General features: G+C 52.6%; 1 protein-coding gene across 11 annotated transcripts in view; it reads left to right on the top strand.

Annotated features, from left to right (window-relative positions):
* PIGV (phosphatidylinositol glycan anchor biosynthesis class V) overlaps nt 1–11,304 on the top strand; it is a 13,034-nt gene extending 1,730 nt beyond the window's left edge. Inside the window, exons 1-6 of one of the 11 annotated variants that reach the window (XM_068917747.1) lie at nt 689–762; nt 1,819–2,112; nt 2,487–4,881; nt 5,751–5,904; nt 7,286–8,452; nt 9,294–11,304. In XM_068917747.1, coding sequence (XP_068773848.1) covers nt 5,818–5,904; nt 7,286–8,452; nt 9,294–9,605 — 1,566 coding nt within the window. In that variant the 5' untranslated portion in view covers nt 689–762; nt 1,819–2,112; nt 2,487–4,881; nt 5,751–5,817 and the 3' untranslated portion in view covers nt 9,606–11,304. Of the gene's footprint in view, nt 113–687; nt 763–1,235; nt 4,882–5,750; nt 5,905–7,285; nt 8,453–8,616 lie in introns of those variants that run through there. The other 10 variants (XR_011136053.1, XM_068917749.1, XM_068917745.1 and 7 more) reach the window with 10 other exon arrangements.
* The last annotated feature ends 1,471 nt before the right edge of the window (nt 11,305–12,775 follow it).

Here is a 12,775-nt window from a genome sequence, read left to right as displayed (position 1 = left end):
ACGGGGTCGAGGGTAGCGCGAGCTGGGTTAGGCTGAAGGCAAAGCGGGACGCGACGCCTCCGGCGTCGCCCGGACCAGGGCCTGAGGGAAGCCTGCCCACCCTCCTGGGCCGGTAAGTGATTAACGTAACAACCGTACGCGTCGCCAGAGCGGCGTCGCGGGACGGTGCTGAGAGCCTTCCGGCGAGCAGCGTGTCGGGGCCGCGGCTGCCCCAGCCGCCCCGTCCTCGTCGCAGGTCTGGCGGCAGGGCCACGCCGCGGCCGGCCCCAGGAGCGGCCCCTGGGGGAAAACGGGGCTTTTTATTTTCCCTCCCTTTTTTTTCTTGTTTTTTTTTTCTTTTTTTAATCTCCGAGCCCGCTCAGGGGCCGCCGCGGGCCGCCTCGGCGCTGGGGGCCGCCACGGCGGGCAGCTCGCGGCCTGCTCGAGGCGACGGCCCGGCCGTTAGCGCAGCCCCTCTGGAGAAGGTGAGGCACCGGCCGCCGGCACCGAGGGCGCAGCGGGAGGGGCCCGGGGGGGGCCGCCGCGGCCTGCTGCCCCCCCCACTCCCCCCCGAGGGCCGTGCGGGACCCCGCTGCCGCGAGCGCCTCAGCGCCGCCCGCCCTTAACAAAGATGGCGCCGCCCCCGCCCAAACCGCCACGTGACGCGCGGCGGCGAGCGCTCGCGCGCGTCCGGCGCCGGAAGGGGCGGGGCCGGAAGATGGGGCGGGGCGGGCGGTGGCGGCGGGATGGAGCCGGCGCGGGAGCCGCGCGCCGGGCGCTCAGGTGGGGGAGGGGCCGCGCCGGGGGTGGGGGGCGGGGGCCGCGCTCAGACCTGCCCCTCCCCCCCCCCGGCACCGCGCACCCCCGTGGGGCAGAGACACCCCGGACCTCCCCGTTTAGGGGGTTCACAGACCTCCCCCCGGCCCCTACACACACCCGGGGGGGGCGGACACCCCCCCGGGCCCTGCACATCCCCCTTGGGGGGGGGGGTCAGAGTGACCCCAGGGCCTAGATATCCCCCCACACGCGCACCAGGCCCTACATGCTCCCCATGGGGAGGGGATTAAGCCCCCCCACAAGGCCTATGAGGCCCCCCAGCCCCACTCGCACCCCTTGGGACAGAGTCAGCCCGCAGCCCCCCCTCCCCTTGAAGGGGTTCAGTGACACCCCCAGGCCCCCCCCCACCCCTTTGTGGGAAAACAGGCCCCCCCCAAGGTCTAGACCCCCCCCCAGGCCGTACACCCCCCCCCTTTGAGGGCACAAACACTCCCCCAAGGCCTAGCGCCCCCCCCACCCCGAGCCCAACAGCTCCCCCCTTCCTGGGGTGGATAAGGCCCAGACACCCCCAGGGCTCTCCCCTTCCTTGGGGGAGTTTGTCAAGATTCACCCTTTTTTGTGGGGGGGGGGGGGGACCAGAACAGCTACAGACACCCCAGGGCGCCGAGATACCCCCTTTTCTGCTGGGGCAGGGTGGGGGGGGAGGAACAGCCCTCAGAGATATTCCCCCCATTTCTGGCTGCCCCGTGCCCCTCGGTCTCGGGGTGGGAGTCGCCCCTGCGCGGCATGGGGCGTCCGGTAGGGACTTGGCCGCCGGCGCTCCCGGGGGAGGAGGGGACCCCGCGGACGGCCTCGTCCCCCTGTCGCGGCAGGGCCGAGCCCTCTGCGTCCTGCCGAAGGAGGGGGCTTGCGGCAGCCTTTCCCTGTTGGGCCTCCTGCACGCCGGAAACCGGCGCCCGTAAAAACGCGCCGCGGGGGTCCGTCGGCGCCGAGGGGCCGGAGACTGAGCCGGGCGGCAGCTCGGCTCTGCCCGCTGCCTCCGTCACCTCGCTCTCCCCGCAGAACCGAACGACTCCGCCGTCCTGCCGTGGCCCCTGGGAGCACGTCCGGGTTGGGGGCCGGAGCCTTGGCTCCCACCGTCGTACGTCCCGGTGGAGACGCGGTGCTTGTTGGTCTTGTTCTGGTTTGACTCCCCCGCGCCTCGCTGGAGCAGCTAGCGCTGAGCCCTCGTGCGTTGGGCGCAGGCAGCCCGGGGAAGAATGACCAAAAAGGTCAAGTGTAGACGTGTCAGAAGCCCGATGTCGTCTGCCCCTCTCTGTTCTTTGACCCCGCTGGGGAACCGGTCTCCAGGCCGCAGTACGTTAAAGGCGCGAGTCCGATTTTGCCCGTTCCCAAGCGTGGGAGGGGGAAGGGATGGTTTCAGAGGCGAGGAGATTCAGCGGTGAAAGTGAAAACTGATGGGGATTGAACCGCGGTTGGTGCTCACCTCGGCCTGAACTGCCATCAAGTTACGCGTAAGGAAATGAGTTTTGGGGGGCTTTCCACCAAAGGTTCAGAAATTAGAATTCGCATTCGTGGGGTGGGATTAACGTTGAGAAATATTTCCTCTTGACATTTTGAGTAAAAACTAATCGGAGCGAGGAGGAGGAAGGGGGAAGGGCTGGATGTCATTTGTTTTTTATTTTTAAACTGGAGGCAGTACTGAATACTCAAACCAATCCTTTTAAAAGGCCTGGCTAATAAAAAGCGAAACGGAAAGATTAGATTTCCGAGGCTGAAAACCTCAGTACAGTGCAAGACAGCAGAGCGTTCTCCGGTCCGGCCCTTCTAGGGAGGCTTGTGACAACGGCGAAGAACACGTTTAATGGCAACACTTGAGCTGACCTGCCTTGGGGTTGAGCCCCTTTGTGCTTCAAATGCCGATTGGTTCTATGCCATGTTGAATATTAATCCATTAATAAACAGACAAGCGATAATTGTGTCCAACCTTGAAAACGTTCCTATTAAGCGTTTCAACCGTGATCTAACCTCTGCTGGAGTCTCTGCACATTGCAGCAGGCCTTTCTTATCTGCGAAGAGAGGAGAAACAATTTTGCGTTTCGTTTCTGTCGGCGTGTGCCAGGTGCAGGCAGTGACAGTTTTAGCTGTCAGAAAGAAGCACCAGAGACACGGAGTTATCAGTCCCTAGCTTCTCCGCACCACAAGTCAGTACGCGCGGTGAATGCCCTTCACAAAGTGGGGTTTATTGTTACTGTTTTGCCTTGTGGCTGCTCACAAGAGTAAAGCAGACGTTAAAACACCCAGGGAGCCAGGGGAATGATCGGCGCGCTCTCAGGCCTGGTGTAAACGCGTGGCAGCTCCAACTTCAGCAGCTTCGCTCGGTGGGTCGGGCGTCTCAATCGAAAAGGTGGTGTTACGTTTTGGTCTAACGTAGGTTTTGTTCAAACACGTGGAGCTGTTACTGTACAACAGTAGAAACGTTCCCGTTTCTTGAAACCGTTTTCAGTTCAGGTCCATTTCGAAGCTGTGCTGGGGTTTCTGCCTGCAGACCGGCAACCAAGACTGAGCAAGGGTGAAAGTGGCCAGGGCTCGGCAGCGAAGCCCGGGGTGCCCCGACCGGCAGAAACCGTGCTAAATGAACGGGATTTTTGAAATTCACTCTTTTATTTTCTTCACTCTGTTTTGGAGTACCGGTTAGAACAGTTTTTTAAATATGTTTTGAGTATCTCTTCAATGTAATGGCAGATTGCAGAGATGCCTAAACCATGGCTGTGTTTTCGGTAAGCATGCTGAAATAGGTTTCCTAATAGGAATCCTATAGTATAACCAGGAACTGATTGCCGTGGTGTGGGGAGGGAGGAAATGCCTTTGTAGCAAGTGCCTGCTGCCCCCGGGTGGTAACCAGTCTATACTGCGTTTTTACAGGCCTTCAGAATTCATATTTTCATGGACGTGTTTATTTGTCCAGCATCTGTTTCGTTCATACGTGTGTCCTTTCTGATAGTCTAGTTTCCAGAGTGAGCGAGAATGAATTCCTATCTAAGAGCAAAAGGATGGGTAGAAACACAGAACACGGAGAGAAATAGACCTTTAATATTAAGACTTGACGTCTTTTTCTGCTAAGATATTTTTAACCCCCTTCTGCCTTTTTGTGTTCGTATAAGTGATCTTTTCAGCAGCACTTCTTGGTGCTCTTGGAGCAGAGGTTTTGGAGCTCTGTGTAACACTGTGCTCTCTCCCAGAATGGTGGTTGTGGGTTGCAGCTTTTTGTAGACTTTGCTGCTTTCTGCTGCAAGGTGCGCTGCTTCGTGACAGGAGCAGGCTTTTTAAAGCCGTTTGATTTGAGCCTTCTTGGCACGTTCAAGCTAGGCTTTTTCTTTGTCTTTTTAAAAATATTTAAAGTGCTTGGACAATTTTTTGCCTCTGTACTTTAATAGGGTTTGCAGCTGTGAATGTGCTTTAATAGAATTTACAGCTGGGCTGAAGTATCCCCTCTCTTAAAATAACATTGCAGCTTCGTGATTCAGTAGAATGTGCCTCCCACCAGTTGCTTTGTCTGTAGCTATGAATGCTCTGGAGCAAGAGGAGAATATGAGCAAAATCAGAAGTTTTATATGTGGCAAAATAGGAAGCGTAACCCTGTGGTTAAGGACTGGAGCTATACATGAGTATATTTGGGTCTTGTTTTTTGTTTTGCCAATGACTCGCTCTCTGTTCTCCCGTGCCGTTTTTAACATGCCAGCTTCTCAATTTTCTCTGTCAGTAAAATGGGAATAGGGAAATCTGAGAGTGTTTTTAGACCATTAGGGATTGCTTGTGAAGTGCTCTGGGATCTTTATGTAGTAGAGCTATACTGGATTAGAAAGATGGCAGGTAGGAAACAGTGCAGGATGTGGTGTCACTGGAACCTAGAGAGCACTTTGGGTCTTCTGTTGCTCAAACTGAAAAGCAGTTGGTGGCTAGGGAACCAACGGAAGAAATGTGTTATCTTAAAAAGCTGCACAGCAGATATTGCCTGCCTTTGTGGCTCTGAGCCAGTAGTTTGCGTAGCTGGTCCCAGAATGTCAATCCAGAATGTAAAGAAAGGAAAGCAGTGAGACTCCTCAAAGCGGTTCAAGCTTCCAGGTAAGGTTTGCAGGGGACGACGTGGAAGAGAGCCACCTTAGCATATGTAATTTGCCTGACAGGCAGATGCCTTCACTGTGGAGACCAGGACCTCTGCCAAAATATTGGAAAAATACAGGTGGAGAGAGTGGAGTTATGTAAGTGTCATGACAGGAGGATGCTGTCCTTGATCGATGGAGGGTGTGAGTGGGAAGCCTCCATATCTGAGAAGGCATTTTAGCCTGGCCCAGAAATAGCTCGTGGGATCGGTGCCATGGAAGGCAGGCCTGAGTAAAGGAGTTCTCTGCTTCCCAGGAGCAAACACAGGACGGGCAGCAGGAGAGAGAAGAGAGAGTGCCTGGCTGTGTCTGACTGACTGAGAGCCCCTGTCATCAAAGTGCTTACATGGATTTTACACTCAAAGTCCACATTTAATTATGTCTCTCTTCAAAAAAAAAAAAAAAAAAAAGGAGAAAGGTTTAAGTCCCATTCAACACATTGGAACTTGAATGCGTGCGTAGATGCTTCACTGAGTTGTGGCTTGAGCTGCTGGTGTTTCCGCTGAGACAGCCAGTAAGGAGGTCAATGAGACTGCTTTTGGTATTTACACTGGCCCAGTAAGAAACAGGCTGAGAGTACATGTTATACTTCTCTCCCCCTGCATCCTAGCCAAGGTTAAGAAGTCAGGGAATTTTTTTTTTTTTAATAGGCAGAGTATCAAAGAAAAGTTCTACATCGTCTCGCCATTCCATGGCCTCTTTCATAAGTGACTTTCTTGTTCATGTAGATTTGCAGCCTTTTGAGGTAAAAGTAAATAGAGGTGCATGATTTACAAATATGGCTGAAGGCAGAAGTACCTTTATGTGTCTGTACTCTCTTTATCATTCCAGGTTTCCAAAACTGGAGGGAGAGTTTCCCTGGCATCAGTGACCTATTGAGGCAACTGTCAAGCTCAGAATGGAGCTGGTGAACAGGCAAGATCCCTACCTCCGAGAGGTCCTGTGGTTTGCAATGTGTTGCAGAGCCCTGACACTTCTACTGCAGGCAAGTCTCCTATTCCTGAACCAATTATGCTGTAATGTTAGCAGCATGAGCTAACTGGTTCTGCTTGACTGAAAAATCATCTCCTTTGGAGAGCCAGAAGACCAGCTGCAATCCAAGGAGACGGGTTGCTGTTAAATAAAATTATATATGGTTTCTTACAACTTACAGTGTTTTCATACTGATGTTACAAGAGGCTGGATTGGCAGCGCAGCAGGTTGAAGTCCTCTGTTTATCCACAGAACAGGAACAGTAATCTCCTCCTGCACATTTTTCCAGAGCCGTCCTCTGAGCGTGGGATAGCTCAGTTGCTCTTGGTCCACTCAGCCCTTCCTGCGTAGTGAGGCAGCCAGCAGAGTCTAGCTGTAGCCATGGCCCTGCTGAAAGAAAATCTCTCTGAATGAGAAAGATCTTCAGCAGCAGGCCACCAGCCAGCTGGCAGATTGTGGCATCTCTGGTCACCACTGGGCAGGGCTGAGCGGAACCATCAGCCGAGGAACCATCACTCCGTGTTACAAATGCCAGAGGCCTGGTTAGTCCAGATGTGTGCTTCATTGTAAAAAGTCAGCTTTGTATGTCTTTTAGGCCCAATTTGTTAAACATGGCCCTTTTTCTTTTCTCTGCCAATGAATTGCAGGGGATTCATCACAATCTCCATTTAGTAAGCTGCAAAACTTAACTTTTGAGGTTTGGAGCTTTTTTTTTTTGGAAACCTAATTTCATTCGATGTGACAATATGATGTGTTAAGTTGCAACCCGCTATTTCATGAGCTATCTGGGTTTTTCTTTCACCCTTCAAAATGTTGTGGTCAGCACCACAAACTCCTAGGAGGAATGGGTTTGTGCTTTCTGTTTACTCATCTCCAGAAAGAGAACCCCTTTGTGCGTGCTGAGCTGCAGAGATGATGGAGTGAAGTAGAGTCTAGAGAAGGGGCCTGGAAATTTGCTTCTGCCTCCTGGTATCAATTTGCTCTGGGAAAATCTTTTCTCTAGTTCTGTCTTCTCTCCCTCATACATCCCTGGGATGATAATGCCAAAAGCAGTGCAACAGGAGGCTGCACTATGTACAGTGCTACAAAAGTGCCCAGTGTGAGCAGAAGCATTTAGATGTGCCCAAGATCACCGGGCTGAGTAACCTTTCCCTGCCCTGTTCTGTGGGGACCCATGCTGGATATTTTTCAGAGTTTTAGTCAGTTCAGATGTACGTGCCCCAAAAGATTGTGTTTGCACCTTCTCACAATCTTACAGGTGTCCTTGCTGAAAAGCCTGCCAGCCTGTGTCCTGTGTGCCTCTTGTCCCCTTTGAAACCTGGGAATCCTCCTTCTACTTTCAGTAGGATGCAAGAGGATATCTGCTGGACTTCAATCCTCCCTTCTTTTTCCAGGCTCTGTTTAACCTCCTGATCCCGGATCATGCTGCAGATGCCTTCTCTCCCCCTCGCCTGTCTGAGCCTGGCCTTTGCGACCTGCTCCTGGAATGGCTTTTGGGAGGCCTCTCGCACTGGGACGCGGAGCACTTCCTCTTCATCGCTGAGCGAGGCTACCTGTATGAGCACAACTTTGCCTTCTTCCCAGTGTACCCCCTGAGCGTGCGCGCCGTGGCAGAAGTTGCTCTGTGGCCCCTGCAGTGGCTGTTGCGTTTGCGAAGCCGCCTGCTGCTATCAGCTGTTCTTCTTAATTCTCTCTTTTCTGTCCTGGCAGCGGCTGCCCTGTATAAGCTGGGCTGTGTCGTGCTGCGGTGTCACAGGGTGGCTTTCCTCGCTGCCATTCTGTTTTGTATCAGCCCTGCCAACATATTTATGGCAGCTGCTTACTCGGAGAGCATGTTTGCCTTTCTGGCGTTCAGTGCCATGTGGCAACTGGAGAAGGGGCAGACCTGGCTCAGTGGACTGCTCTTCTCCCTTGCTTCTGGGGTGCGTGCCAATGGGCTTGTCAATGCTGGCTTCTTTATCTATTCCCGCAGTAAATGCTTTGCCCTCCAGCTCCAGGTGGGTTCACGATTGGTAAGGAAGCTCCCTCCGTTTTGGAGACAACTCCTTAGCTTGGCATCTTCAGTCATTCTGATGTGTGCTGGGATCTTTCTACCATTTGCTTTATTTCAGTATTATGCTTACGTGAGGTTCTGTGCTCCTGGCACCGGCCTGCAGCAGAGTGTACCCAAGCCGCTGCTGCAGCTGGCTCTGGACAAGGGCTATCGTCTAGCCGCCAAGAATGGGCTTAGACCCCCTTGGTGTTCCCAGCGGTTCCCTGTGGTCTATTCCTATATTCAAGACGTTTACTGGAATGTGGGCTTTCTAAGGTATTTTGAGCTCAGACAGGTACCAAATTTCTTGCTTGCTTTGCCTGTCACACTTCTGGGCTCATGGGCTGCCTGGACCTACCTCACTGCCAACCCTCGGCACTGCCTAACTCTTGGTCTAGAGAGGAGAAAGAATGGAGAAGAGCAAGGAGAGGGTAAACCAGGAACTGGATTTTGCTGCCCCGCTGTCTTGGTGTATGTGGTCCATGCCACAGTCCTGCTGCTGTTTGGAGTCTTCTGCATGCACGTGCAGGTATGACATTCATAGCAACATAGCGAAGTGATTTCTTAAAGGGAATACAGCGTGGGGGCTGAGGTGACTCAGTGACAGTTACACAATCTGAAGTTCTCTAAGCTGCGGGACAGGCACAGGACAATGCAAACGTTGCTTCCAAAAGCTTTACCTTTCCTCCCTAGGAGCTATTTCCCCAGTCAGTTTCCAAAAGCATTTAGTTCCTCTTGTTTCCCGGAGGATTCCTGAAGGGAAGTTGCTTTGTGTGATGAGGACACTAGGACTTGGATCAAAGGTACCAGCTGGTGTTAGGAGGCATTTCAAATGTGTTTAATGCCAGGCTTGCCAAACCCTGCTAAACAGCTGTCAGAGGATAAGGATACTGGGTCATTATCGTGTTGGGTAGAATTTGAATGGATGGCAATGAAAGGATCCGGAGCCAGTTGCCGGTCCCGAGAAAGTGTTTCAGGGCCTTTTCAGGATATAGCTAGTGACACTAAAGATTGGGGGTTCCAGTGAAAATCCAGAAAAAAATGGTTGAACATTGAGGTTCAAATCTCCCCTGAAGCTACTGCTACTGCCCAATTCCTGAGCTGGACTGTTGACAAGGATTTCAGTGATTTTGTGGCAATCTGTTTGCCCAAAACCTGGAGACAAAGTCTTCATAAATAAAGCAGCCCTGAGCTGAGAGGCGTTTCATTCCAAGTGTAATAAATCCTAGCACTGTGAAGTAGGGCTATATTTTATTTGTTTTTATTAGTAATCTTTTTCAGGCAGATAGATTGCTCCTTCCGTTCTTCAGAATCGGGTTGTTTAGAGGCAAAGGCCTGCAATTTATGGGATTCTCTCTGCATGTTCTCAGGTTCTAACCAGGTTCTTTGGCTCCGCCACGCCGATCCTCTACTGGTTTTCTGCTCATCTGCTTCAAGAGTATGAACCTTTGCTCTGGAATGGAGGGACTGATAATCAAACCACAGCATCTCTCTCTGAGAAGTCTGTTTTAGGTAACTCTCTTGCTGGCTCCTATGAGAAAGGGATTTCTGAAAACCCCGTTGTGAGGTTACTGCTCAACTATAGGTTAAATACCCCCCTCGCCAAATGCATTCTTGGATACTTCCTGTCCTACTGGCTATTGGGACTGATTCTGCACTGCAACTTCTTGCCTTGGACATAGCTAGCAATTGGGAGTATATATTTCTCCAGGCTGGTAGTGGGGCAGAAATACTGGTCAGGATTGGAGCTCACTTTTTTTAAAAGCCTAACACATATGCAATGGTGCTATTGTGACAGTTGAAAAGATTACAAAGCTGTTTTACTCAGTTGCTAATTACTCCGTTAGAAAGCTGTCAGCGTGTGACCATGTCTAAAATGGGCACGTTCTCTTTGCTGTGACTCTTATAGTGTCCTGCCCCTACTCTTTACTGATGACCAAAAGTTCCCTAAGTTCGCTGGGAAGAGGAAATGCATGGCCATTATGTCTTCTGTGAAGTACTGTCACTGAGCAATTATTTATGGCAAAGATCTGCTGCTGTCAGATTCTCAGCTGGTGCAAAACCTCAGGGAAGTGTTCTTGAAATCACAGCAAACACCTCCTGCAACCCAAGTATTCCCAGCCTCTGTGGGAGGATCTTGTGTTGTACGTGCCACTCAGACCTCTCAAGTTCCTTCTTTGCCGAAGTACTTGACTCAGTGCATCAAGTCATGCGGCAGGGAGGCAGCGGCACGGGCAGCAGCTGTGGCGTGTGCTGTCTGCCGGAGCTGCTCCACGTGTGAGGCTCCGCTAGACAGCACACGTCCAGCTGCAGTGCAGCGCGGTGTCACAGCCTCCGCCATCAGCCCGCAGCTGGCAGCCACATGTCAGAGCAGGTCACCCGCTGCTGGTGGGCATCAAGCAAAGGTGTGACCGTGGGACAATGCTGCCAGTGAGGGAAATGCAGGAGGAGCTACAGGGGAAGAGGAGCCAATGTCAATGTGTGAGACCTACAACCAGGACGGCAACAGCTGTTCTCGAGGACTGCTGGTAGGGGCTTATGGAGGGGATTGTGGTGCTGCAACACAACACTCTGTGGAGCGCGGAAGTTTGTGTGTCGGTACATGAATATCACCAATGAAAATTAATAGCTTTTACAGGAACCATAGTTTGTGTCTCTTCAGTGAAGTGACAGTTCCCCCTTTGGGAAACGTGAGGACTGGAGTGGATGAGGAGAAGGGAGGTGCAATAGGGATGGTCCTGGGATGGGAAATAAGCTTCAAGGAGCAGAGCGCTATTTCCTGCTCCATTTGACAGAGAGCGGGGGATCATCAGAACAGAGTGTTTTCTGCTCTCCTGCTGCCCTACTGTATGGCCTGGCAGAAGTCACACTTCCTCGCATCCTAAGACCACCACCTCTTAGAATGGAGAATGTGATGTTTTCTCATCTCACCCAAAGCTTGTGATCCTTCAGCTGATTAACACAAAGCCCAGCATGCACAAAACTCTTGAAGGTCTTGCTATAGAAGGGAGACCATTCTTGCTTTCAGCCTAAAACCTGCTTCCTTGCAAGTGCCACTGTGCTGAAAGGATCTGCTCTTCCATAGGATGAAAGTGTTGGTGTTTGTTGCCACTTCTGCATGCTTTAACTCTTGGTCTAGCTGCTAGGTGAGTTTGGATCCTGTTAATTTTCTCCCCCAGACAGCAGCTCTGCAGTTTCCTTTTTCCATTGGTTTTCGAAGCTGAAGCCCTGTGCTCCTGCTCACAGGATTAATTGGAGAGTTTCTTCTGTAAGCAGGGCAAGTGTTGAGAAGTTAAAAGGCAGACCTGTGTACGTTGCAAAATGCACAAAACATCCCATCTTGTAACGAGATGCTAAATAAACCCTTAAATGTAAGTCCAAGCTCGTAACACGTTGGAAGAGGCTATTTAAACTTTCCAAATCGGTGGCAAAGTTTTGTATATGTTTCCTGCTGGTCTTACCTTTGACCTCTGAAAGGTTGTCCCTACCCCCATCCTTTTGTGGGTTGGCTCTGTGGTTTGGAGCTTGCAAAATCCAAGCCTTTCCGTCCTGCTGACCCTGCTCAGGCCCGCGGTACCGGAGAGATGCTCTCCTGCCCGCCCCAGTGAGGTATTTCTTGGAAATGTCCTTTTACATTCAGATCACGTTCTTCCCCTCCAAACCCGCTGGACATGTGTTTGACTGTTCCCCGTTACTTTTGCCTCGAATCTTCGGGAGAAAGGAGCGATTGTAAAATCCTGTCATGCCAAATGTTGAAACGTAAAAGGTTGAACTCTGTTCTTGCTTATGCCCTATCAAACCAGGCTCAGGTGTGTCTCCAGTGTCGGGGGGGGGGGGGGGGGGGGGAATTGCCCCAAAGCGTTCAACCCGCAGTCAGTGGATTAAGCCCCTTAAATGCTGACTTTCCGTAGCCGCGAACAAGAGCCCCGGAGGGGAAAGGCCGCCTGAAACAGGAGCGGCCACCCCGTGGGGTGAGGTGGGTGCCCTGTGGCCCAGTGCCAGCCCCGGGCCGGGCGCCGGGGGGGGTTTCTGCGAAGCGTGCGCCTGTGCGCGGCTGGGGGGGGTCACCACAGGGTGTGTGTGTGTGTGAGTGTGAAGGGGTTTCGTTACAGGACTCTGTGTGTGCGAGGGGGTGTCACCGCAGGACTGTGTGTGTGTGTGCGTGCACACGCGTGACGGGGGGTTCATCACAGGACTGTGTGCGTGTATGTGAAGGGGTTTCACCACAGGACTCGTGTGGGGGGGGGGTATTTCACCACAGGATAGTGTGTGTGTGTGTTAGAGACAGGGTTTCACCACAGAACTCGGTGTGTGTGTTGTGTGTGTGAGGGGATTTCACCACAGACCTCGTCTGGGTGGGTGTGTGCGCGCGTGCGTGGTTCAGAGGACTGTGTGTGACTGTTACGTGTGTGCACAGCTCCCCCAGGAGTGTGCGTGTGTGTTGTGTGTGTGAGGGGATTTCACCACAGAACTCTTGTCTGTGTGTGTGAGTGGGAGAGGGGGTGTGTGTAAGGGTGTGTAGGGGGAGTGAGGGGGTGTGTGTGTATGTGGGAGACAGGGTTTCACCACAGAACTGTGTGTGTGTGTTGTGTGTGTGAGGGGATTTCACCACAGAACTCTTCTCTGTGTGTGTGTGTGTGTGCGCGTGTGTGCGCGTGTGTGTGCGTGTGTGCGCATGGCTCAAAGAGGACTGTGTGTGAGACTGTGTATGTGTGTGCACAGCTCTCCCAGGAGCATGTGTGTGTGAGGGGATTTCACCACAGGCATCTTCTGTGTGTGTGTGTGAGGGGATTTCACCACAGGCGCGCGTGCGTGCGTGTGTGTGTGTGTGAGTGAGGGGATTTCACCTCAG

This window comes from Struthio camelus, chromosome 23, assembly GCF_040807025.1.
Source record: "Struthio camelus isolate bStrCam1 chromosome 23, bStrCam1.hap1, whole genome shotgun sequence".
NCBI lineage: Eukaryota > Metazoa > Chordata > Aves > Struthioniformes > Struthionidae > Struthio > Struthio camelus.
The sequence above is the reverse complement of the archived record's forward strand: the minus strand, read 5'-3'. Positions and strand labels throughout refer to the sequence as shown.